The following is a 27,237-nucleotide window of genomic DNA, read 5'->3' on the forward strand; positions in this document are numbered from 1 at the left end:
TTTCCCTATATACTGGTTGTGTAGCCGGGCAATTCGAGTGGTCAATATATCGAGGGTAAGGTTAGTATATAACAAGTTGCCCAGAATAGGTGTTCCTGCGTTCGGAGAGCTTCGGCTACGCTCGGTTATGACGTCATCCAGTTACCCACCGCCAATGTTAGTAACCTTGACTGCCAGTTTCGTTAAAAGTCTGTGCAGTAAAACTCTATGTGAGTAGTGTGTGAGTTTCTTTAATTTGTGCAAGTGAGTTGCAGTTTTGATTTTATAGTCTCATAGTACTTTCTATAACTAGTTCTTGTGGTGAATAGCTGCTTTCTTCTGCCAGTGTTATTTTGCGTTTGATATGAACTGATTTGTCTCAGGTTGCATTGTTGCATATAAACATGCCTGGTACGAGGTGTACGGTTGCTGTGTGCAATAACAGCTGCGTGAAAACCAGGAAAGATCCCTCCAAAAGTCATATCAAATACTCCATTTTCCCAAAAAATGAGGAACTAGGGAAGAAGTGGATTCAAAGATGTAAAGTGGAACGCAGATTCGTGCCGGGTGTGTTCCGAGCATTTTTCGGATAGCGATTTTGAAAGGGATCTAAACGGCGAATGGTTAGGGCTTGCTCACAAACGTGTGCTTAACAAAGATGTTGTTCCCTCTAGAAATTTGGGTGTTTAACGTAGCATAGAACTAGTGTCACATGATAGATTAATGAAGGAAGGAAAGGAGGGGCAATAGGAAAATGGCTGACAAATTGTTAAAAGGTTCAGAACATAATACGACTACGGCAAGTTCACCACCTCTTCCAATCACTCCACCTACCCAGGTCTGTGATAATACTATGGCCCTGACTGAAGAAATTGTAAGGCTGAAAAAGCAGATGAAAGAAAACCTAACGATGTCCTTAAACTGAAAATGGAGACAGCGGAAAGCAAATTACATCAAAGGTACGTAGCTATAAGTATTTTGCGTAAGGAGTTAATTAAATGTAGGAGGTTAAAAAATTCTGTTCAGAGCATCCATACAAAACTGGCGAACGGTTTGAAAGGAATTTTTACTGAAAATCAAATATACTCACAAATCAGCAAAAACACGTGGACTGATGAAGACATATCGGTGGCTTTCACTTTAAGGTGTCTAGGGAAGAAAACTTACATTTATACAAGAGACAAACTTCATTACCCTCTGTCTGGACTTTCAACGCTAGAAAAATGGGCTTCAAAAATTGGCATGCGAAACGGAAGTGGAATCCTGGAAGATATTCTGCGTATGATGAAGATTGCTGCTGTGGTATAAAGACCACGATAAAATTTCAGTCCTCCAGTTTGACGAAATGCGCGTTAAAAGTGCTTTCGAATACGATCCCCTGAAGGATGACATATAGGCCCCAGTCCACAATTGCAAGCTGTGATGGTCAAAGGACTGTTCAAGAATTGGAAATAATTCACGCCGCTTTTGATAAAAAGATGACAAAAGACATACTAGACAATTTGGTTTCTCGTCTTTCGGAAACAGGGTACAAAGTAACGGCATGTGTCTGTGACATGGTTGCAGCAAATCAAGGAATGTGGAAAGCGTATGGCATCAATGAAATAAAAACATGTTTTTGAACCCATGGACGTCAGAAAAGTGTACTTCTTTGCAGATACTCGTCACCTGTTGAAACCAATTACGATCTGGTTTCTCGACACCGGCTTCGAATTTTTTGATGGTAAAGTTGTCTCGAAGGAACCTGTGGAAGCTCTGGTTAAGAATGAAAGCCACGAAATTAAAGGATGCCACAAAATCGATGTCAGTATTTTAAACGTCAGGATAAATGTAAGAAAAACTGCAGAATTGTCACACAATGTAGCTACAGCGTTACGTCATTTCAAATTAGGAGATGATAAAACTGTTGCTGAAACCACGAGCGAATTCAGTTTAATGAAAATGTTAATAATTGGTACCATCTCATGAATTCCTACAGTCCGGCAATTTCTAAAGTTCCTAGCAAAAATGCGTGTGGTCTTCAGTTAAAACAAGAAGGCGAAATTGTAGATAAAATGCGTGGCCTTATTGTATGACCTGCAAGAGGAAAAAAGTTAAGCAAGTGTTCCAGAAAGCTGTCCTTGTAACTATCTCCTTCTTGAATCATCTGATCTCAGAAGTTCAGAATCTAGGAATGAAGCGCATTTAAACTCACCGACTGAACCAAGATTCACTCAAGAATTCGTTTTCCCAGATCCGCTCTCGAGGAGGATTATAGACCACCCTACACCAATGAACGCTCTTTATCGTCTTCGGATTACTATTCTCGGAAATAATGTTCGTAAAATATAGAAGCACGCGAACAGAAACCTCTGATAAATATATCTTGTCACAAATACTGAGGAAGTGCGGAATAACGTGGCGTGGGTTAGAATATTCTCCTGCTGAAAGTTATTTTGAAGAAGGCAAATATGATTATGTTCCAACATTTACCGGTGAAACTGACACTGAATTGGAGATCTAAGGTTTGAATTACATTGCAGGTTGGATGGCTAAAGAACACGAAAGCACTCATCCACACTTAGGTTCCCAAACAGGCGTAGGAGGAAGATACGACAGTACGTATTGTTCGGGGTCCTGGGTTCGAAGTCTGTCATACGGTGGTCTTACAGAGCCGACAGCTGAGTGGTCAAAAACTGTACGAGATACAGAGAAACGTTTCTGTTCTTATCACGAACTTGCAGTCCGAAGAGGGTTGGGAGTAATGCAGAACCTAGTTTCTTTAATATGTGCAAGTGATCCTAATTTAGGTATTGATATGACAGTCACATTTGTGAAAATGAGGACATATGCTCGTATAATTATTTAAAAATCGTGAGGAAAAAGGAAAAGTTGGAAGCAAACGTGTGAACGTTATGGAGGTGAAAGTCAAGAAGATAAAGGAAAGGAAGAAACGTATCAGTTGAAGTGAGATTCACTTTATCATAATAGAACTGTTTGTTCGTTCTTTTGTTCGCTTGCTTGTTTATTGGTCATATTTAATGCTCAGTTTTGTTTAACTCGGAATAGTTTACTGGATTTCAGTGGCGTAGTGTGGCCACTAAAATCCTATTAGCAATAACCACGGTCTTGTGACACAATTAGCTCTTGTATTGTACATTATTGTGTATGTTATCTACTATTTACAAAGTCGGTTTGAGCAGATATAGGGGACACACGAGCTAATAATTGTTTGGTTAAAACATAAAGCAATCACTAATTTCCTTTGGAAAGCGCTGCCGCGATCAGAGAGCAGGTATCTGTGTGACGTCACGCTCGAATAGCCAGTGACCGCAAGCCAGCCATTGTGGGTAACCTGTTATATAACCTTGTATCGAGGGTATGTGAAATATTTTCTCCGCACTGTTTCTCTCTCTCTTGTGCAGCCGGCTTGTGTGCGGTCTTGTGTGGGTTGACAATACAGATTAATTATGAAATGTATTTCTTGTGATAGCCGGTAGAGGTAGTCGGAAGACCTTTGCAGGAGTAGAAGGCAGGCTTTCACTATCTGTGATTTCAACAGTTGGTGGGAGAGAGTAAGGAACTTGCCCTTGCGAGTGATGTTCAGCGGTCCCCCTATTATTAAAAACAAACAAACAAACGTGAACTATTAATTAGCCGGTAGTTGGTGCGTATGAAAGAGTAGGATACCGCGGTGTTTGAGAAATCTATCCGTAGGAAGAAGGTTGCAATAATGTACAGCTGTTAAGAAAAAAGAATGAGCGAATGGTACAGTAGAAGCTCGTCGCAGAGTCTTGGAGTCTTGGAGGGGCGTGCCAATCCAACTGATGAGCCCAAGTGGCACTTCTGGTTGAAACTCTGCAAACGCACACAGCCTAACAACCCAATAACTGGTTCTATTCCCGATATTTTCACATCTGCAGCCGTGAAGGCCACTTTTGAAATTGTGTCACCATGGGGAGGGGGGGTACATATTTTTGGAAACGGAGAATTCACTTCTCCTTTAGCAGGTTAGCAATCCCTCTTTGCTAACACGGCGGGACCACGCAGTTGGTCAACCCCCTCATTTCGTCGGAGCAACCCCTCCACCGTACTAAATCTCCCGTTCTGAGAGACGGTGTCAATGTTAAGAGACCCGCCTCCCTCTTCAGTAGTAGTAGTAGTAGTTGGTCTGGTGTCGGCGGTTACAGAGTGGGCTTCGGCTGGTATGACGGCTCTGCTCTCCGACCGGTCAACCGAACAGAGGAGGGGTGGCCACGGCCTTGTCGTGACTCTACGCCTCTGCATTCGGGAGACGGGGAGGAATGAAAACATTTTAGTAGTAGTAGTAGTAGTAGTAGTAGTAGTTGGTTGTTGTTGTTGTTGCTACTTGCTTTACGTCGCACCGACACAGATAGGTCTTATGGCGACGAAGGGATGGGAAAGGCCTAGGAGTTGGAAGGAAGCGGCCGTGGCCTTAATTAAGGTACAGCCCCAGCATTTGCCTGGTGTGAAAATGGGAAACCACGGAAAACCATTTTCAGGGCTGCCGACAGTGGGGCTCGAACCCACGATCTCCCGGATGCAAGCTCACAGCCGCGCGCCTCTACGCGCACGGCCAACTCGCCCGGTTGTAGTAGTTGGTATCCCACTGCTAAGCAGAGTCGTGGAGGAGCGTGACCAATCCAACTGATGAGCCCAAATGGCACGTCTGGGCGGAATTGCGCAAAAGCACACGGCGTAACACCCCCCAAAAAATTGGTTCTATTCCCGAGATTTTATCCTCGCAGGTACACTTTTCTTGGAAACACTTGCACTCTGCAGATAATTATAATGTCTGTTATGGGATATCCATACGGTTTGTATCTACATGGGAGGTGAATTGTATTTTGACAACAATGAACATTTAGTCAGAAATAATTTATAATAATTTTATTGTTTTTACGTCCCATTAACTACTTTTATTGCGATTTTTGGAGACGCTGAGGTGCCGGAATTTTGTCCCGCTGGAGTTTTTTTACGTTCCAGTAAATCTACCGACACGAGACTGAAGTATTTGAGCACCTTCAAATACCACCGGACTGAGCCAGGACTGAACCTGCCAAGTTGGGTTCAGAAGGCCAGCGCCCCGACCGTCTGAGCCACTCCGTCTAAATAAATAAATAAATAAATAAATAAATAAATAAATAAATAAATAAATAAATAAATAAATAAATAAATAAATAAATAAATAAATAAATAAATAAATAAATAAATAAATAAATGCCTTCATTAAGATACTGCCCCAGCATTTGCCTGGTGTGAAAACCACGGAAAACCATCTTCAGGGCTGCCGAGAGTGGGGTTCGAACCCACTATCTCCCGGATGCGAGCTCACAGCTGCATGCTCCTAACCGCACAGCCAACTCGCCCAGATTTTTTATTTGAAAACTGTCTCCTATCGGAGACAGTGGCATGGGACTTGATATAAGTTACTCTTTATTAAAACAATGAATCATGTACAATTGTTTCATTTATTTACGTGATGGATTAATATTTGGCACGATTTTTTCAGCAATGCTATGACAATTTCCTCTCATAAAGATTGAGATAATTCGAATTTCTTCTGAAGCGATTCGAAGAATTTCGGAATAACACGGCGAGACTCTATTTGAAGGTCTATTACTTCCAGATGTTTCAGATGATATTTTTCCTTGAAATATCCAATTGTTGGCTTGTATATCGATGGCCTAGAATGAAAACATCGTATCTCACAAAGTTCTTCCTATCCATTACTTCCCTTAAGGCTGGTTACGCCTCCCAGCCACACATGAATACGCAGTCCATCAGAACAATGTTCGTTGTGTTCTTTATTTCTCTGCCGACGTGTGAAGGAAAATGAACCTTATCGTACCGTACTATAGGAAAGTATGTCTGCGTGACGTATTTACTGACTCTTACAGTATACTTTTATAAGGTTCATTTTCCTTTACGCATCGGCATAGGAAAATAAACCCAATGAACATTGTTGTGATGGACTGCATATTCATGTGTGGCTGGGAGGCGTGACCAGTCTTAAGGGAAATAACAAATAGGGAGAACTTTTTGAGATAGGAGGTATTCAATCTAGGCCATCGATATGTTCTTATTTTCAGCATTTACTAAATCTGCCTATCGACGTCCCCTTCTACACAGTTTTGTAATAAGATGTTCCTGTCCAATACACTCTTCATCAGAAAAAAAAATCTCGTGTTTTACTACGTTAAGAAATGAACAGCCAGAGTTTAGCGCAATTTGTAGCGAATGTTATAATTTACAATCGTTCAAAGAATATAGAAGCGCATCCTTCCTCTGTGTATTAAGAGCCAAGAAATGTCAGTGATAATGTGCCCGTACTCGGGGATACGGTAATTTTCAGTCGATCACTTTTTTTGCGTCGGAAAGTATACATACATACCGGTATATTAGCCCTCTAGCCTCTTCTACTTCTTCACCCGTGACCTTTAAATAATTAAAACTGAGTCTAATTAAAACAGATATCCTAGGTCTGCCTCTACTTCTATCCTCACCGGGCGAGTTGGCCGTGTGGTTAGGGGCGCGCAGCTGTAAGCTTGCATCCGGAAGATAGTAGGTTCGAGCCCCACTGTCGGCAGCCCTGAAGATGGTTTTCCGTGGTTTTCCATTTTCACACCAGGTGAATGCTGGGGCCGCACCTTCATTAAGGCCACGACCGCTTCCTTCCCACTCCTAGCCCTTTCCTGTCCCATAGTCGCCATAAGACCTATCTGTGTCGATGCGACGGAGAAAAAAAGAAATATCCTCTATGTCCGAGTTCATTTCTGTCCAAGATAAACTATGCTTCTCCATTCGTATCACATGACGAATATGTATTGCAGAGTACGACGATAAATATTTTGTTACAAAAGATCATAGAGCAGGATGAGGAAACCTAAGTTTGATTCTTCCGTACAAAAATGTGTTCAGTCTTCTGTATATATATATATGTCTTCATGTATTTATTTAGTTAGTATAATTAGTATAGTATAGTTAGTAGAATTTAATCTAAAGAGAGGCCGGCTCCTTAGTTGAATAGTCAGAGTAAAGTCTTTTGGTTCAGAGGGTGCTGGGTTTGATTCCTGGCCGGGACGAAGATTTTAATCGCGTATGGTTAATTCCTGTGGGTCGCGGACTGGGTGTTTGTGTTGTCCTAATGCTCTCCTTTTCATACATATGCATAAAACACCACTCTACCAACAACTACAGAAACACGCAACAGAAGACATATCCCCACACAGTGTTGTGTCATGAAGGGCACCCGTTCATAAAACAGGCCCATATACATATGATCTACACAGTTCGCAACCGAAAACCCACAAGGGTGTAGACAAAGCGGCAGAAAAACAAGATTTACTCTAAAAAGAACTCGCAAGTTTAAAAGGTACAATTTGCAAGTTATGTTACTATACTCCCCCACGCCTTCTCCCATATCAGGCAGCAATCCAAAATGACAGAGAGAAAGACATTGTTGGAAATATACGTTATGTAGAAAAGGAATGATATGCCACGAGAGAAACGGAAACCAAACTACACTAAGTAATCGCAAGCATGATATTGTTGGTGTGACTCCTTGCGAAATTGCGGGGTCGGAAGACAAAGGGTGGGTCTAGTGTATGTTCAATTTTCACGCCCTTTCATTCCTTTGCCGAAACCTTCAATCTTGAGTTTCGAATGTCTTTCCATTTCTTCTGTGATTCAAGATGAAAAATATTTTTGCGGGGGGGGGGGGGGGGGGTTAGTATTTTGCTTTAAAATTAACGATCACCACCACAACTCATCGCCGAAGTGACGAGGCTCTACAGTGCTGAAAACCAATCACAACATCACTACTACCAGCAATATAATTTTGTTACAATCTACTATGTTGTGAAAGTAAGCATTTGTTAATGACAAAATGTTGTTTTAGAATATGGTAAATCTAAAAGGATTTTTCCTCATATTTACAGGAGTCACACCCGCCTGAGGGTAACCCGTATAATTGTTCTACTAACAGTCAAATGATGAAACAAAACAATGTATATATTCATCAATTTCATGGGATACAGTACTAAATTACAGTAATGGAAATGAAACAATTTGAAATGGTCATACAAAAATTAGGAACTGGAGAGGCGACTCAAAGATCGATTCCGTTTAATTATTAACAGCTATTAGCAATTTAATATATAATTTTTTAATGTAATTAAAATCATTTTAAAATAGTAACGAAAGGAAACAAGCATGTTAACTGGGATAACGCTGTGTCCGCAAGCTCTTGAAAATGATCCAAGGAAATCCACTTATTGGGGGGGGGGGGGGGGTTGAACAATTTTTAAAAAGCGGATGATATTTTAAAATGAGTATCTCCTTCTCTTCTACCGGTTTCCCCACACCTGTGGGGTCGCGGGTGCGAACTGTATCGCACATGTGTATTTGACGCTTTCCTCGGACACTCCCGGCACTAAAGGTCATACGCCATTTCATTTCTAACAGAAACAATGTGAAATGAACACGCTCCCAGCATTATACACACGGAAATTATTCGGAAGATATTTATAACCTAATTTGTTAAGTGTCGAGTCAGTAAAATGTAACTTAAAACCTTTTCAGTCTGTCGAACACACAAGTTTAATATAAATATTACACTATAATGTGTACGTATAAAGAAACACACTATTAAGCAAGAAATAAAAATACACACTTTGAAACGAAGAACGACACGTTTCGTTCTTAAATGATCATCATCAGTTTCTATCAAATCACACTCTATATTCGGAAATATTTATGTTATTTCTGTCTAAATACCTAGGAATTTGAAATTTGAAACTCCTGGAGTGGAAACAAGGTAGGACTTCAGAGAGAGAAATAAATTTAAACATTTCCAAATATAGAAAGTGATTTGATAGAATCTGATTGATGTTGTATTAAGAACGAAACATGTCGTTCTTTGTTTAAGAGTGAGTATGACAGTGTTAAAAGCTTTTAAGTTAACTTATAACCTAGCCAACAGAGGGCAACAGAGATTAAAGAACTACGTGGTTAAGAAAACGAGAATTCTCGTAGCCTGTTAACTCTCATCTGCCGAGAAACTACGGGAATTTTGGGACCCGTCACCTTTGTGCTAAGATGCAAAAAACATCACCATCACCACCAGATCACCTAGTATCAAGTTAACACATAGCAGGAAATTAACACTGGATGCCCTTCCTGACACTAAACGTTGGTCGCAGTGAAAATCCAGTCGGACGTTCCCGGGATTCTAATCCGGGACAGTCAGATTGTGGATCGAGTAGCTAGACCAGAGGTGCTCAGCTGGGTGCCCGTTGAGGCTAGCCCAGAGCGGCCGGGCTGGCGTGACGTAAATGTGGGCAGCTTACGTAGCAAGCGTACGCCACAGTGAAGCGAGAGAGCGAACGCATTCTGCAGGAAAGAGAGGGAGCCTTGGCTTTCGATTGTGATTATGAAGCTCTCCTCCACTACTCAGAGAAGTGCTGATTGATATACATTATTTAAAATAAAACTGTATAATCGCAACCAAAATCCTGACCTTTTCAAGATATTCCGGGTTGATTTATACTGCGCTCGATATAAACAAACAGTTTTATTTTCTTAAAGTTATTCATTCAAAGGAAACTGACACGTTAACATTTTTGTGTTACAATCTACAAAAGTACAGGGTTTAAGCGTACAAGATATAATTCACAATTGCTTGGATGGAAATGACAGTATTTTGATTTAAAAAAGTAAAATTCCTGTAATTCATTAAGCAAAAAGTAATGCAGGGTGTTTCAAAAATGGGGGGCATAATTTCAGTTATGTACTTGTTATATGTAGACAATCAAAATAGTTCATAACAACATGTGTCCGGAAATGCTTCATTTCCGAGTTATGGCCTTCACAACACTGAACTTCAGGGAAAGTTTTTCTTCCGCAGGCCATTGTCATTACAGAAGATGTTCAAAATGTCCACCTCCTGCTTGAATACTGACCTCACATCGATGTCTCATTGACTTAGATCAAATGTTTCCTGATCGATGGATAGGTAAAGGTGGCCCGATTGCTTGGTCTCCACGCTCACCTGATCTGAACGCTCCCGTTTTCTACTTGTGGGGCCATTTAAAATCATCAGTGTATTCGTCTCCGGTGCCTGATGTGGAAACCATTTGGAATCGAATTGTGGCGTCGTGTGAGGACATACGCAATACCCCTTTAGTTTGAGATCGTGTTCGCTGGTCAATGAGACATCAATGTGAGGTCTGTATTCAAGCAGGAGGTGAACATTTTGAGCTTCTTCTGTAATGACAATGACCTGCGGAAGAAAAACGTTCCGGTGAAGTTCAGTGTTGTGAACGCCATAACTCGGAAACGAAGCATTTCCGGACACATGTTGTAATGCACTATTCTGATTGTCTACATGTAACAAATACATAACTGAAATTATGCCCCCTATTTTTGAAACACCCTCTATAATTGCGTAATGCAACAGTGATTTTGCACAGTGTTGTAGTGTTGTGTGACTTTCCCTCTTCACTGAATTTCTGAAAACAGTATTTAAAATTTAACAGGCATCTGGTGATAATAGCTAGTCTCTAAATGGTGAGAGGGAGTTTTATCACGAGTGAGGACATAGATATTTACTATCCAAGTATAAAGTACAACAACAACAACAACAACAACAACAACAAAATCGTAAATGTATCTACCAAATAGATATACATCATACCTTGAAATAAATAACCTCATTGATTTTATTCCCGGAAGCATGATTGCACTGTTGGCCAGTTTATCAGATAATGTAAACCCAAACCACCACAAGGCACAGCTTATCTACCTTAACTCCGTATTATATTAGAACTGTTTCTAAAACACCCAAACGACCTCTTAAGATGTAATACTGAAAATTGTAATTAATTACGTACATTATAAAAATATCTGAGGATATAGACTAACTCTTTATTGTATCCGGTCAAAATACATAAACTGCAATGAACATAAATAACTTATTTCTTACAACGTAAATTGAGAATGACGTAGATTTCTATCCTCTTTCTTTCATTATTTTCTGCCTGCATTTCAAACTCCGGTATCGCAGCAGTGATCGAGAGTGACTGGGAGAACTTCACCCAACCTTCACGGCCTATGGTTGATTAGCATACGCTGCGCTCATCGCCTGCCAGTCCACCCACTTACAGTGCTGGGCGCCCGCGGGACGGAATGCCCAGCGTGAGCACTTTTGAGCTATAGGTCATTCCATGTTAAGAAAACAGTATTGCTCTTAAGACAACAGGGTTGCCATATCGAACATATCGAACGGCTCTGCTCAACACCATCATGGGAAAACGGCAGCACATAAATGTGTGAAATTCATTATTTAAGTTCAAGACAAAAAACGGAAGAAACAAGCTACACATTATTTTTATGAATTAAAGGGGACGTAGGGTTTATAGGGGCTATTTTGGGTTTGTACAGAATCAGAGGTAAGCGACAGCATATAAAAAACCTCAGCATTGAAGTGCAAGGCAAATTGGGTGGGTGGGGAATAGAAAAATAATTATTATGGGTTCGAGAGATGCATTTAACAAATTTCTCCAGGCAATAAAGGCTAGAAAACCGACGCAACAAATAAATACTGTAGATGATTCTAAAAAAAGATCACAGTATTAATATTAAAGAAAAATTACACACGTTGGCTTATCGCATAACTCTCACTCAACACAATTACGCACTGATCCCAAAATGCACACGCAGCAAATAAATACTGTAGACGACTTCACTACAGAAGTGAGCTGCCGGCGATTCACACAGTGAGGGACTACACGAGCAACACAGAAGAAGGAAAATGAAGCAAGGCGACGAAGTGATGGCTGTTCCTACCATTGTGCTTCCTCCCTACTAATGTATTTATGAAAAATAAAATGTTATGTAGTTATGTTTATAACTCACGGGCAAAAATTCCTCATCCATTTTATACATCTTTCGTAATAGGTTACAGAGTACAGTATAATATCCCTTAATCACGAGGAATTATGGATGTCTCAGAGGGGGTGTGTTCACTCCTTGTAAGTCCATACGAGCAATACTGTTTTCTTAACGTGGAATGAGCTATAGACCATTGCGCCAACACCACTTTCAATCCTGTTACTGTCAAATCAAACCTTCACAAATAAAATTATCATCGTTAGTACTTTAATTATTTTTGGAGACACCAGTGAATGATATCCGCAAGCAGTAACCCTTTACCAAAACAAAAAAGGCAGCCTTTGTAGGCTATTAAATCCCAGGCGTCTGTTAAATTAGTCTGCCTAATTTATAATACAAAAGAAAACAGCACAATTAAATGGCGTGATCAATCTGTCAAAAGTGTGGTACTAAATTAGAAGAACTTTATTTCAGTTTCCACGAGAGCGAAAGAGACAGAAGTATCAAAAAAAGAAAAGAAATATCAGTTTATAAACTAAGACGGAAGTCCGTAAGATTAAAGAAAAATACTACAAGAGAAAGATGGCAGAGAATGAATGAGGTAACATGACAATGACAGATGGAGAGCGAGAAAGAAGGACAAGAAGGATAAAAAAAAACAAGGAAGTGAAAAAATGAGACAATATTTCTCACAAAGTGTTTGTGGGAGCTGCTGCTAGATGGCATCCTACTTCATCACCACTGAACAACAACTTTCCCATCCTCTTTAATTAAACGAAACGTAGAGATAACTTGCTTTTCATAACTGTGTAGAACTGAATTGATTCCATCCCGCAACGAGATTAAATATCACGGCTATTTCCCCGATGCTGTTTCTTTGTTTCCTATTTGCTTGTTTCACAGTGAATGGCGAAACTCATTCCAGTTACTCGGGAACTGGTAAATAACATACTTTCCTAAAAAACAAAAATAAGTTGGCTGCATGCAGAAAAAAATCATATTCAGAATAAATACCCGCGAACTCAATTGGTAACAGGATGTATCAAAAGTCAATACTCAGACTTTCAGGGATGATAGAAGAGACACAACATATATTTTATTATATAACTATTGAAAATGTTGGTGAATACATCTACCTTGGCCAATAAATCAACATGAAAGGAGATATGTCAAGAAATTTTCCGAAGAATTACATTAGGATGGCAAGCATTTGGACGATATTCAACCGTCTTCAAATCCAACATGTCAGTAAACCTAAAGAAGCAAGTTCATGACCAATGCATCTCCCTGTCATGACCTATGCCTGTGAGACATGGACGATGAATGAGTTCACTAAACGGAAACTAAAAACTGTCCAGAGAGGAATGGAGAGGTCTATGCTTGGGTTTACCAGAAGAGATAGAAAGAGGGTCCATGACATAAGAGCAGTCACAAATGTCGTTGACATCATAAAGACAATTTCAACCTTGGTGTGGCAATGGATAGGACATGTGGCCCGAAGAAGGGATGACAGATGGACCAAGGTTGTTCTCGAATGGAGCCCAAGAGATAAACTGAGACCGCGAGGAAGGCCACCGGATCGTTGGGACAAGGGCATCCGTTTTTTCTACTGGCTTTACGTCGTACCGACACAGATATGTCTTATGGCGACGGTGGGACGGGAAAGGGCTAGGACTGGGAAGGAAGCGGTCGTGGTCTTAATTAAGGTACAGCCCCAGCATTTGCCTGATGTGAAAATGGGAAACCACGGAAAACCATCTTCAGGGCTGCCGACAGTGGGGTTCGAACCCACTATCTCTCGAATACTGGATACTGGCCGCACTTAAGCAACTGCAGCTATCGAGCTCGGTAAGGGCATCCGTAAAATCGCCGGAGTTAATTGGCAAAACATCGCTCAAGATCGAGGACGGTTTGAGAAGTTCTCGGAATCACCGCTAGATGTCAGTGCTACAGCAACGAGTTTCCCGCGCAATAATCACTCATCCTTTGTGAGTGAACACGTGGCACGCCAGTGCTCTAGCTGCAGGAGTGTGGTATTGACGGCTCTTTGTTGTTGTTCCCGCGTAGTGATTTGTGACAATAGAAAAAACTGAGATTCGAGCAGTGGTTGAATACTTTGTAAAGAAAGGTATGAAAGCAAAGGAAATTCATGCCGACTTTCAGAACACACTGGGGGACTCTGCTCCTTCATTTTCAACTGTTGCCAAGTGGACCAGCCAGTTTAAATTTGGTCGGGAGAGCTTGGATGATGATCCGCGTAGTGGACGGCCAAAAAGTGTTACGACCCCAGAATTTATCGCAAAAGTGCATAAAATGGTCATGGAGGATCGTCGATTGAAAGTGCGGAAGATTGCTGAAGCTGTAGGAATGTCTTCTGAACGGGTATATTATATTTTAACCGAAGAATTGGGTATGAAAAAACTATCCACAAGATGGGTGCCGCGGCTCTTGACATTGGACAATAAACGCACTAGATTGGAAAAGTCCGAACAAATTCTGGCCCGTTTTCAGTGCAACCAACAAGATTTTTTGCGCCGGTTTGTGGCTACAGATGAAACTTGGGTCCACTACTATACCCCAGAGACAAAACAGCAGTCAAAGCAGTGGAAACATGCTGAATCACCACCACGAAAGAAAGCAAAGGCAGTGCGTTCGGCCGGAAAGTTCATGGCCTCAGTTTTCTGGGATGAAAAAGGGATTCGGCTGATAGATTATCTTCCTACTGGCCAATCAATTACGGGGCAATACTATGCAAACCTCCTAGATCAACTACAGGAAAAGATACGCGAAACAAGGCCTGGTTTGGCAAGGAAAAAGGCCATCTTTCATCAGGACAACGCTCCGCCACACACAAGTGTTATTGCCATGGCAAAACTTCATGAACTGGGGTACGAATTGTTGCCACATCCACGTTATTCACCTGATTTGGCACCATCAGACTTTCATCTATTCCCCAAGCTGAAAATTTTCCTCGGTGGACGGAGATTTTCTACAAGGGAAGAACTGACAGCCGAATTGGAGAGGTACTAGAGGAATCTCATATTCGAGATGGGATCAAGGCATTGGAACATCGCTGGACCAAATGCATTAGTCTACAGGGAGACTATGTTTAAAAATAAAAGCAGTTCCACCGAGGTAAGATACTTAATTCTAGTACATTCCGAAAACTTTTCGAAGCACCTACGTAAGTTCCAGGCTTCAAGAGGCCACATCAGTTATTGATAGAACTGGCTGATTGTGATTGTGACATAATCGTAGGCCGCAAATCAATAGTTGAAGCATATTTTGAGGTGTTTGAAAACAGACATCTATAAATCAAACAAGTTTACTAAAATCAGCCCTGTCCAGTCCGTCTGGCCGTTCTACAGGACCGATTTGCTTAATTAATTTTTTAATGTCTCCGGAATTACCTGCCGGTGGATCATCAGACACTGATAGGTCTCTAAGTTCAGTCAACTTTGAGTAATCCTAAAGTCAAATTACTAAATGACCACGCCAATATAATTGCAGGAGAACGCGTACTCTAGCCCTCAATACATACTGTACTTGGCGGTTGGCATACAAGTGAAGGAGCAATATATTTACGTACATATATCGGAGACCATAAACGATTAAAAATGACAGGCGAAAACAGGCAGAACTGTAATATCAACCAAACTTGGTACACATATAGCTTAAAACCGCATCTGCGCGAATAATACCCGCATATTTTTTTAAAATATTGAGGCACGAAATTGGGGTGCGGGTTTTATTTGAATCAATTTTGCCATTTTTTTTATAAATCAGCCTTCCTAAAATTAGGGTGCGGGGATTATTTGGTGGCGGGGAATATTCGCGTTAATACGGCACTATCTGGAGAGAAGACACGCCTAGCACCTGCTGTATGCATATTAATATGAGTTTATTTAATGTAAGAACACGTAATTGACAGTATGTCATTTATTATTACCTGTATATACGATGTATAAATCCAATGCAGTGTTGTACAACAACGGTACTAATCCAGAACAACGCATCTTTGGCACTAGAGAGTTACAGAAAAATCAATTCTTTGTAAATAGGTTACTGGAGACTCTCGAAATTATGAAAAAAACATGTTGTGTCATATTCTTCTAGAAGCCTGGCCAGGCAATGTATATAAAGAGGCAGTCTTGGGAGTTAAGTGGAGTTGGTTTAACGGGACTTGTAGTGGGAGTCGTTGCCGAGTGTTTGAAGTTAAGTATGTGAACTTTGATGGGTTGGTAGTTGGTTGAAATGCAAGTGTTGCAGTCTTCTTACTCTTCTTCTTCGTAGCAGTGTTTCTTTCAAGATGGCAGTTTATTAGTGTGTGCGTCTTTGTAGTTACAACACAGTCATGGCCAATTTTATGTTGCACTATCTCGGGCAAGATAGTGTGAAAACGTTAAGATCTAGATATACCCGAACGGTCGAAGCACAGTAAATATTGTATGGAAAGAAGTATAATAAACTACATTAAGAATGAATCTATTATTATGTTGAAAAAATAAAAGTCATCTCCGTACAAGCCATGAAGGCCCTTGGAGGGGTGGAAGGTAAAGGCTTCCACTATTTGTAACCTCGGCACCTGACGAGGTAAAGTGGTTAGCTCTATGTTAAATGTTTCGACTTCCTGACAGGGAACCGAACACGCCTTTACCGCCTCGCCCAGGCAGCCCCTATTCAATTATTATATACCGACATTTCATGTTTATAAAAATATTGGAAAGGGGAGGCAAAGCAATGTGACTACGACATGCACATCAAGACGAGTTATCTGACCTTATAACGAATGCTACGGAGCAGAACGGATAAACTATTTATTTTATTATTTTCTGACTTTGAAACTGGACTTACCTCTAGTGTGGTGAAGACAATCTTCTCTATAGATGAGAAGTACCGTTCCCACAGCACTTGAGTCTGCTGCCGTAGAGCTAAGACCTTGGTTGCACTCACGGAGCGGACCATATCAGGAACCTGTCGACAAAACACAAAACATACGTCTTAGTTTGGATCAGTAGATTGTGTTTGAGTTTGTAAATGTAACATTTAATCAATGAAAGATGAACAAATTCGTACGGGCCTGTATCGGGGTCACGTAGAATACGAGCCACGTAGTATTTTATTTATTTTACGCGATCAAGCTCAAAGGACCGCGAGCCGCGACAAGTTTCCTCCGCCATTGTGTTCTATCCATCGCTATCAATCACCATCCGTCTAAATCTATCGCTGACTGTTGCAAGTTCTCATGCAGGCCATCAGTCCACCTCTCCCTTGGCCTATCCAGGGGCCTCCTTCTTGTGGAAATGAAATCCAGGAGCTTCCGTCGCCATCTGTGGTCTTACACCCTAGCCACATGTCTAGCCCACTGCAGGCGCTTGCTCATGATGGTCCCTGCTATGTCGGCATCTTGGTACAGTTCCGCTAGCTCACGATTTGTCTGATCCTCTATTTACCCGTGTTTGCGTCCAACACCGGACCGAAGATCTTTCGCTAACGTTTCTCTCACAGACGAGGAGTCCTGCTTTCGGATACTCCACGTCTCACAGCCATACAGCACAACGGACTGGACCAGGGTTTTGTACAGCCGAATCTCGGAATTATTTTGAAAGACTTTTGGAGCGGAGCAGTTGTGTTAAGCTGTAGAAAGATCGGTTTCCTGCCTGGATTCTGGCGATGATTTCCACTTCGTATGACACGAGTCCTCAGTAAAAAGCGCTCCCAGGGATTTGAAATCGCGGACTCTTATGTAGGACCGATCTCCCACACGCAGTGACTGTAGCTGTCGAGCAACTTGACAGGCAAGAACGATCCGTCTTAGCTTCGTTTATGGAGAACCAGAATTGGTAATATCCTCCTGCGTCCTGCAGACATGTCTGCATACGATCTGCATATTGTTGAACACTCTCTGGAGGGTATGGAACTAGCCCTCCTGAGTCCGTGGTAAGTATAATTATCTATTCAGTACGAGTTTGATATTCTATTGTTCATATTGCATTTTTAACTATCTGTTGTGTACCCGTCGTTGAGAGGTTAGGTTTTGCAGTTCGAGTAGTGATACAGGCTGTCCAAAAAGTAATTGTACAGAGTAAATACAATTTAGGAATGACATGATGGTTTCATCTGTCTGGATACGTTAACAGTCAGAAACTAGTGTCTGGAGCACTGAAAACGCTCATGAGTGGAAGGAAATGCTTATACACGATCAGAAGTTCGGAGTAGGGTGTGGCTTATGTTAGCAGCGTGTTATTAGGCCAATTTTCTTCTAAGAAACCATTAACGCAGAACGTTACCACACTCAAAATATGGAAATTTACGTGGCCGAGTTCAATAAGCGTGAAATTCAAGAGGGCTAATCTTTCACCCTCAATAAAGTGTTAAACAATAAGCAGTGTCATGTGCAGACATGTCTGCAGGATGCAGGAGGACATTACCAACATCTCCTGCAGATAACACTGAACATTTCTACTGCACAGTAATGTTTTGAGCACCCTGTACCTTTCAACGGAGATGAGTAGCAGCAGAAGAGACAAATCACGCCTCGATTTACTCCAGTAGTTAGTGTAGTTTTATTGCTGAAAAGTTTTAGTAACTTAGGACATAATAGGCCATAATATACAATATTGTTTCTTTCATGCTCAGCGATAATGGGGCTTTTATCCCATTCCCCAAGCCCTCTTTCATGATTCTTTCTTGTTTAATTCTTCGATTGGTCGTTCCTTTACGTTCTTCTTTCATTTCAACTTCATTATCTTTCTGATAATGTTATGGTGTATTTCTTAGAAAGCTCTTGCGGCGAGATGACACTGAAAGTGCAAAAATCCGTGTGTCAAAATGTTGCATTTTTTATTGGCACTAAATGTGGTGTTTTATGATCTCCTCTCCACCTGGTGGTAAATCGGCGTGTGCCACCAGGTGCTCTAACACGAGATAGAAGCAGGTGGACGGAACTATTCAATGAAGACCTGAAGAAGAAGAACCTACGTGGGCAGTGGACACTAGACAGAGAACCACACAGCGGCTCTGTATAAAGACAGGAAAAGCTAGAAGGATAAGAATAAGAAGAATTGTATTTATTATTTATTTTTACCATGAAAAGCCTCCATGGATCAGGCGGCAGCTCTTCGGTCTCTCACCGCTGGGTTCCGTGCTTCAAATGCAGGTCAGATTTGTGCTGGACAAAGAGGAGGCGGGGCAGGTTTTTCTCCGGGCACTCCGGTTTTCCTTGTCATCTTTCATTCCATCAACACTCTCCACTATCATTTCATTTCATCTGTCAGTCATTAATTTTGCCCCAGAGGAGTGCGACAGACTTCGGCAGCCGGCACAATTCCTATTCTCACCGCTAGATGGGGCTTCATTCATTCCATCCTTGACCCGGTCACTGACTGGAAAACAGGTTGTAGGTTTTCATTAACGTAAAAAATGCCCAATACGATGCCATGTATTTGTCTCTGTAGTTATCACTGGCCACTTGAACTATCTAACGGGTCTTTTATTTCACCCCAAGTAATACTTGCGCTGTGCGACGTTGTCACGGAAAGCCAAAGGGACAGACTCCTTTCACACCCGTATTGTCTTATGGAATACTTTAAGTGACCTGGGGTCCTGAGAAATGGAACATTTAATCCGGTATATCTGCACAGGATCTTCTGGAAGAGTACAATGGGCCAGACAAAATATTTGCACAGATTCTCATAGAAGAGTTCAAACAACAGCAAAAAAAGAAAAACCTATTATGCGAAAGTGTTTAAAATAGATTTCAAGTGACTGAAGAATACGAGATTTAATGAAAATCCTCAGCCTGTTTCCAGTCATTTGACCGGGTCAGGAATGGAATGAATGAAGCCCCCATCTAGCGGCGAGGATAGGAATTGTGCCTGCTGCCGAAGACTGTCGCACTTCTTTGGGGTAACGATTAATGACTGACAGATGAAATTAAATGATACTGGAGGGTTTTGATGGAATGAAAGATCACAGGGAAAGCCGGAGTATCCGGAGAAGAACCTGTCTCGCTTCTGCTTTGTCCAGCCAAATCTCACATGGAGTGACCGGGATTTGAACCACGGTACCCAGCGGTGAGAGGCCGGCGCTCTGCCACCTGAGCCACGGAGGCTCAGAAGGGTTAATATCCAAGAATATTCAAACAGTTACTTACGGAAGAGTTTTAAGGAATCGGAGAAAAAGCAAATGCTACAAGTGGGAATTTCTGCACTACTTTTAATGAAGGAATTTCAGGAAACAGACCAAGGAAACGTACTATGAAACTGTATTTTCCGGAATTCATACGGTAGTACAGGGAACCGAACTGAAGAAAAGGAGAGTTTTACGCCGGAAAGCGTATTAACAAAGTTTTATCCCAATTAGTAATAAATAACAGGCTAATGATATTAAAAAAACCGTGTCCTTAGGGCACATGCTTACTTATTCATACAGATAGCACGGTCAAAGTTTATAGCCTTGGACGTGATCCAAAAGCGTGTTACAGTGGAAATTAAGACGCGAAATCCATACTACCGCGACGGATTGGGAATTAACGGTTTTTGCCCGGTAAAATACAACCACTAACACCAAGTCTGAAGGGAGGAACAGAATGCGGGGAGGGAGGATATAAATAGGTTTTCTTGCAATCCTGCTCTGGTAAGCAAGAACTTCCCAATACCGACTCCACGATTACTGAATATTAAGCAGTCGTAGAGGATTGTTCTGTCTTGATGCTCCGGCGAATTGGTTTCTCATCCACTAGGGATTAGGTAGATTAAATTAATTTTAAAATTTGTTAGCAAGACAAAGTGTGGCAGATTTATTACCATAGCAGATATCCAGTCTGTTACACCTTCACACTTCATCCACCATAGCCATTTCGACAATGTCTCATAATAATACATGAAGACGTTCTAGTAAGTACAAATCTTATGAGGCCAGGAATCACTTCTGACTTACTTTATGAACTGTATTCTGATTCTCATATTCAAAATCCTGATCATTGCAATTAGCTTCATATACTGAGCATAAGCAATGAGCGCCAACTTGTAAGCCTTATGACTAACTGATTGATGTCTGAGTAGATGGACCAGCCGTTTTTCTCCTTAAATTACATTCGATATGTTTCGTGCCTCATGACTCATAATTTTAAATTTGACCTCGATATGAAATGACATGTTTCATATATTGCAAGCAATCATCCGTATTTTCCATATCGATGTTATACACTGTTAAAAGAAGTAAAAAACATGAAAGTTCCACCTAATCAATACTGTTTATTTTGCCTAAGGCAAATTAAAAATTGTAGAACATGTTTCGTCTACTTAGCACACATCTTCAGCTATATATGTTTAGGCGAATTTCATAATTAACAAGGAAACAACGAATCATGTTTACAATTTTTAATTTGTCTTAAGCAAATAAACACTATCGATCAAGTGGAACCGTCGTATTTTTTACTTATTTTAACAATATTCCATATAGTCAAAGAGGACATTTTCAGGTTCCTTGAATCACATTACAGGTGCAAAGACATTGGGAAAAAATACAGTATATATACACGGACCCTTACGGAATGGTAAACGTGTTTTTATGATGTAAAAGAAAAGTTTGTTAAATTCTTGCAGGTAAGTTACTAACGGGATTTAGGTTGTCATTGTATTTAGGTTATTCTATATTTGATGTTGCATTCTTGTCGTCGTGCAACTGAGCAACTCCTAATACATTTAAAACATACAACTATTTAACTTACTTTTATTTTCCATCACTGTAAAAAGCAAACAATTCGTGAACGTATTATTTAACAATATATATGCCCAAAGTGAATTCCTGGTTTTGATGTGATATAACGATTTTGAGGATGTCCACCTGATCGGACGAAGTGTTTAATTCTATATTATCTCGAAACTCTTTCGCTAATATTATCCACTAGCAGAATTTTCCGTTTTTCAAATGTTTTCTTTTGTTACTAAAACTTTTGTTTTCCACAAGCTTTTAAGAAAATTAAAACATAAAGTATTTTTAGATGCTAAGAGACACATTTCGAGGAGATGACCATGAGATGTCATCCTCTCTTGGAGATTTTTGTTACTTTTCCCGCTACCAAGCATAATAAAAATGAACTGTTACAGCAGCCAGCGACTGATAGTGTAGAAACACTGGACATTTTTCATATTTGACCCTTTTCGCCCATTAGGATTGAATTTAACAAAGAGGATTCTTAGCTATTGGCGAACTATGCCAAATTTCTCACCAGTTCGATGATTCCAGACATATCGTGATGAGTGGACGAATGAAAGTTGGTATTTCGCAATTATATACAGGATGTTTGGGAGATAAGTAGAAATAAGTTGACGGAAGTTAGGGATGAATGTCCGCAGTTCGTAAAATGTTATTTAAAAAATAGCGAATGATTTGTTCGAGGAAAGGACTTTAAGTAGAGTGTGATGTTTGTGAGGAAGGTAGTAGCTTCGTTTGTTCCTCGGCTTATACCACCCGCCGTACCATGCTTCAGGCAGTATGAATACGTTATGTACAAAGGCGGAAAATGAAATCCCAATACCAAGAAGGAGTTTTGATAGATAAACGAAATTCGGAAGACGTGTCTGCACATCTGAAAAATGACGCCTATTAAAATTTGCGCGTTAGTCGACGAAGAGTGGTGTAACTAGCGCTACTATGACCTTGCAAAGCAACTTTGATTAAAATACGCCCTCTACACTTCGTGAGCGTTAGACATCGTCCGGTGTTGACGTTGTGAGGTACATGTGAGTCAAACATGCCTGCAGCTATGGCGTAAACATCTCACTGGTAGCTTAAACGATCATTTTCCGTGGTAGTTGTGTAAATACCTATTGACCTTTTGATGTCATGCAAAGGTCCAGATAGGATGAAATTCAAACAATATTAACCTGAAAACCACACTAATAATGCAGGGTTACACAATAGGTAACTCCTACGAGGCTATTAATAATAATAATAATAATAATAATAATAATAATAATAATAATAATAAATTTTCCTTGGATATAACAAACAAAAGCGGACATGAAGGACGCACGGATTCAACCTGAAGAAATTTTGAATAGAAATATATATAGAAAGAGAATTGACAAGTGGGACGTTACTACAGAGAATGTAGTACCAAAAAGAGCAGGTACCAAGTGGACGGAAGAAAGGAAGATGATCTTTAGTCAACAGATGGAAGCATCCTGGATCCTCCGCAAACGAAATAATAAATAAAGCTTCGTGTGTTCCGAAAGGGACCATTCACGTATAATAATAATAATAATAATAATAATAATAATAATAATAATAATAATAATAATAATAACATCAAAGACGCACCATCAAAACTTCAGACGAAATATGGGGACATCAGCCGAGTAGAAACATTCAAGTACCTGCGTGAGATCATCATGAAAAATGTACTGGACAAGGAAGCACTTAGGGAACGAATGTGCAAACTTGAAATAGTAAAATCTACAACAAAAAATGCCTTTCACAAAACACTAAGATACGTCACTATGAAATGGTCCTGAAGCCAGCAGTTATACATGCAGCCGAAACCCTGTCCCTAAATGCCAATAAAGGGCTCCTCGAAAAACTGGAGAAAAAGGAGCGCAGAATAATCAGGGGAATCATGGGGTCCAAAAACAGCAACCGACTCGAAATCGGGAGGTTGAGGGTTCGGATCCCACTGGTGTCCGGTTGGCCATTTTTGTTCTGTACTTGACATCTTTTCAACACGTATTAAATATACGTAACACGACCTAATGTGTTGAAAGTCCGTTTCGATTACAATTGGGTCGTGAAAAATTCAATATTCTTCAACAGCAATGACATCCACCAAAAAGGATCCAAGAAGGAAGTCTATAAAATATAGAGAAGATTACAGACACGATCCGGAAAAGACGGGCACGACTTTACGGTCACCTCAAACGAATGGACGGAAACAGGATGACCACACAGACGGAGAAATTTAAATCCTCACGATAACGTCATCAGCTGTATTTGAAGAAATGGGAAGAGCTATTATTTTGTAGGCTAAGTCAGATCAAATAAACATAGGTTATATTGTGTTGTAATACAGAAAATGTCACAAAGGACCAGATCATCATTATAGTACACTTGGCAACGAACTAAATGACTAACAAATAATTTGCAAAAGTTTTATTTGTGAATTATCAATTAAGGAATTTCTCGTGTTACATTACTGCTTACTCGCTTTGGTCTGTTGTGAGCTCTGAGACTATGAAATACTTTATGGAAAGATGCATATTTCTGACGACTGCTCAGACGACTGAGCAAGAAAGACAAAGTTTATGAGGACTGCTCCCTCTCAGGTGTCGAAAGAGCCAATAACCTATCGAATTCCAATAAACTATCGATACTTCTCTTCTTACCTCACACACACATAGATACGTGTTGCTAAATGATGAATTGCAGTTTCATTTTACTTTATCCGGCCTGGCCAAGCAGGGCAGGCAGAAGTAGCAAGGAAGAGAGAAGACGACGCTATCTGCACATCGAAAAGCGATAGAGTAGACATTCTATTGGAAACCCATTAAAGCCCAGACCTCTTCCTACTTTATGCATCATTGGGTTTTTGCACACTCCAATTTAAGTGATGCCAATAATATCGAAATTCTACATTCTCTCTTTCCACCATTTAGGAGGCAGTCAATCTACTAGACTAGTGGACCTTGCCCTAAAATACTATTTCACCCAGCGTGAATAAAATGATTGCAGGATTGTAAAACGTAGTGGATTTTACAGGGCAGTATCGTATTCGTGCTAAATCTTCCTTATATTCGTCACTTCAAATGTGGGACAGCAAATGTCCCGTATTTCACAATATTTTGACCTCGAATGAAATACCGTTACTTGAAGTATAAATATATTCACCGGGCGAGTTGGTCGTGCGGGTAGGTGCGCGCAGCTGTGAGCTTGCTTCCGGGAGATAGTGGGTTCGAACCCCACTGTTCTCAGTCCTGAAGATGGTTTTCCGTGGTTTCCCATTTTCACACCAGAAAAATGCTGGGGCTCTGCCTTAATTAAGGTCACGGCCGCTTCCTTCCAACTCCCAGCACTTGCCTATCCCATCGTCGCCGTAAGACCTGACTGTGTCGGTGCGACGTAAAGACAATTCTAAAATATATATATTGTGGCGATTGTGGTCTTAAAACAAAAAAGAAAGAAGGCAGTTTTTGAACCCGCTGATAATAGTTGTACTACTTGTTTGACCCTCACTATGAATGGCGCTCGTGTACTGTGTAGCCAGGCCAGTACACTGTGGACTACACAACAGAAAGCTCAGTGCGTGCTTTGGTTCCCGGAATTCAAATCAAATGTGCTTGTTCAACGTAACTCTAGAGCAACTTATCAGTGTTACCATATGTCTGATAAAGTAAGCAACGCACTGAATGCTGATTCCGAATGGGTGGATTATTAGGATTGCCTTATTTCCTGGTCGCTTAGAAGCCCTGATCTCACTCCAATGGACTTCTTCTTCTTCTTATTCTCTTCTTCGGGTAAAATAGTTTTGAAAAAAATTGCACGCTCCCTAGAGTTCTGCTAGTCGAATCGAGAAGGGAATTATGCATTAAAATAGTGCACAAGAGATGGAGGACGACCCCATTCTTATTGCCTGTCAAAGTCGATGTGGGGAGGACTGAAAACAATAGCAGAAGCCCTCCTTCTGACAGTCACTATCGATTTGCAAAGTATTTAATACCAATGGCAGACAAACCCCTTCTAGATTGCTACAAATCGACGTCAATGAAAGAATACAGTCGTTATACGGAAAGTATAAGGATGTTAACCATCATTTACAGAATAACTGCTGCTAAACGGTACATAAAATCGAAAAACGGATCGTACGATAAGACGCACTTTCTGGCCATATCTTGGGGTCATCAGCTACTCCCGTACAGGTTTCAAATTTCTGAGATTTCTCGTAGTGCCTCATTAATTCACGTCTTTTTTCATTTTTAAATATTTATATATACATCGCTCCAGACCGACATGCTTATATATATATAGACGACGGATAAGCATGAGCACGTTGAAATGTGCAGACTTCCACTTCGAGATTCATATCTCCTAAACGTTGCATGATATTAAGAAACGGTTTGCGCCATCAGACGCTCCATTTATTGCTCTACATGTTTGTTTATGAACCATTTCCTCGTATCTCCCATATTAAGGGTGTAAATTGAGTTCAAATTTTGAATAGGGTGAAATTTGGGTACATTTTTAACATTTTACATTACTTTTTGACTACTTATGTATAAGCTAGAATCATGAAATTTGGTCCACATATGGCCCTTAATCGTGCCAATGTGTGCACCCAACGTGATGATCCTATCATTCTTATAAGTGTGTCAAACAATGAAATATACTTGTAAAAATAACCAAATTTACGAACAATCCAGAAATACGGCCAAATTTAAGGTATAAAGGAGAGAGATACGACAAAATGTCACAGGACCACAGTTGTAGATCACTCCGAATTGAAGTGACACTGTGCCATCCGTTTTGTGATACGACTTACCGCTTAGCCAAAAAATAGCTTAAATGGAATGTCTGCACAGTCATTAAAATTGCTTCCATATTTCGATATATTTGGGGGTAAAAAGTGAAAAATTTGAACATCTTGGAATTTTCCCGTCGGTTAGGGACCAAAAGCTATAATTTCACCAAATTTCAATTGTCTACCTCGCCTGGCAGGTTGTGCCGCCATCTTGATTCGGGGGGACGGGGGATAAAAATTAGGAATTCCCGAAAATTTTTAAGCACACGAAACCTATAGGTTGTCGTTTCGGATATATTATACGACTGCGTTCTTATGCTGAGCCCAAAATTTGAGCCCCCCCCCAGCCTGCCCCCTTCAGGGAATTTTGAGAATTACCGATTTTTCTAGGGATCCTGGAGTCATCAGCTTCTCCCGTAGCAAGTTTCAAATTTCTGAGATTTCTGGAAGTGCCTCATTAATTCACGTCTTTTTTCATTTTTAAATATTTATATATACATCGCTCCAGCCCGGCTTGCTTTTATATATATAGATGAGAGATCCTGTATACTGCAGACCGATATCTTTCAGTGTCCTGCAGTCAGATGCGTATAGGAAGATGGAGAACATCAATGTGTTGATCAGGCGAATTTTAGTGCCGATGGTAATATTATGACATCAATATTTTTGTTAAGCTGTGCCATACCAATTTTACCAATAGCTATTCTTCTTTTTATTTCGGTCACCTGTGTTTTTACTAAGTAGGGCCCAGGTTTTGATGATGATGATGATGCTTGTAGTTTAAAAGGGCCTAACATCGAGATCATCGGCCCCTAATGGTACGAAATGAAATGGCAACAAAAAATTCAAAA

General features: G+C 40.5%; 1 protein-coding gene across 1 annotated transcript in view; it reads right to left on the minus strand.

The window, feature by feature from the left end:
- ttv (exostosin glycosyltransferase 1 ttv) overlaps positions 1–27,237 on the minus strand; it is a 199,374-nt gene that overhangs the window by 119,088 nt on the left and 53,049 nt on the right. Inside the window, exon 2 of the mRNA XM_067152887.2 lies at positions 16,726–16,845. Within this exon, the coding sequence (XP_067008988.1) occupies positions 16,726–16,836 (111 nt within the window). The 5' untranslated portion in view covers positions 16,837–16,845. The remainder of the gene's footprint in view (positions 1–16,725; positions 16,846–27,237) is intronic.

Source organism: Anabrus simplex, chromosome 8 (genome assembly GCF_040414725.1).
Source record: "Anabrus simplex isolate iqAnaSimp1 chromosome 8, ASM4041472v1, whole genome shotgun sequence".
NCBI classification, from domain to species: domain Eukaryota; kingdom Metazoa; phylum Arthropoda; class Insecta; order Orthoptera; family Tettigoniidae; genus Anabrus; species Anabrus simplex.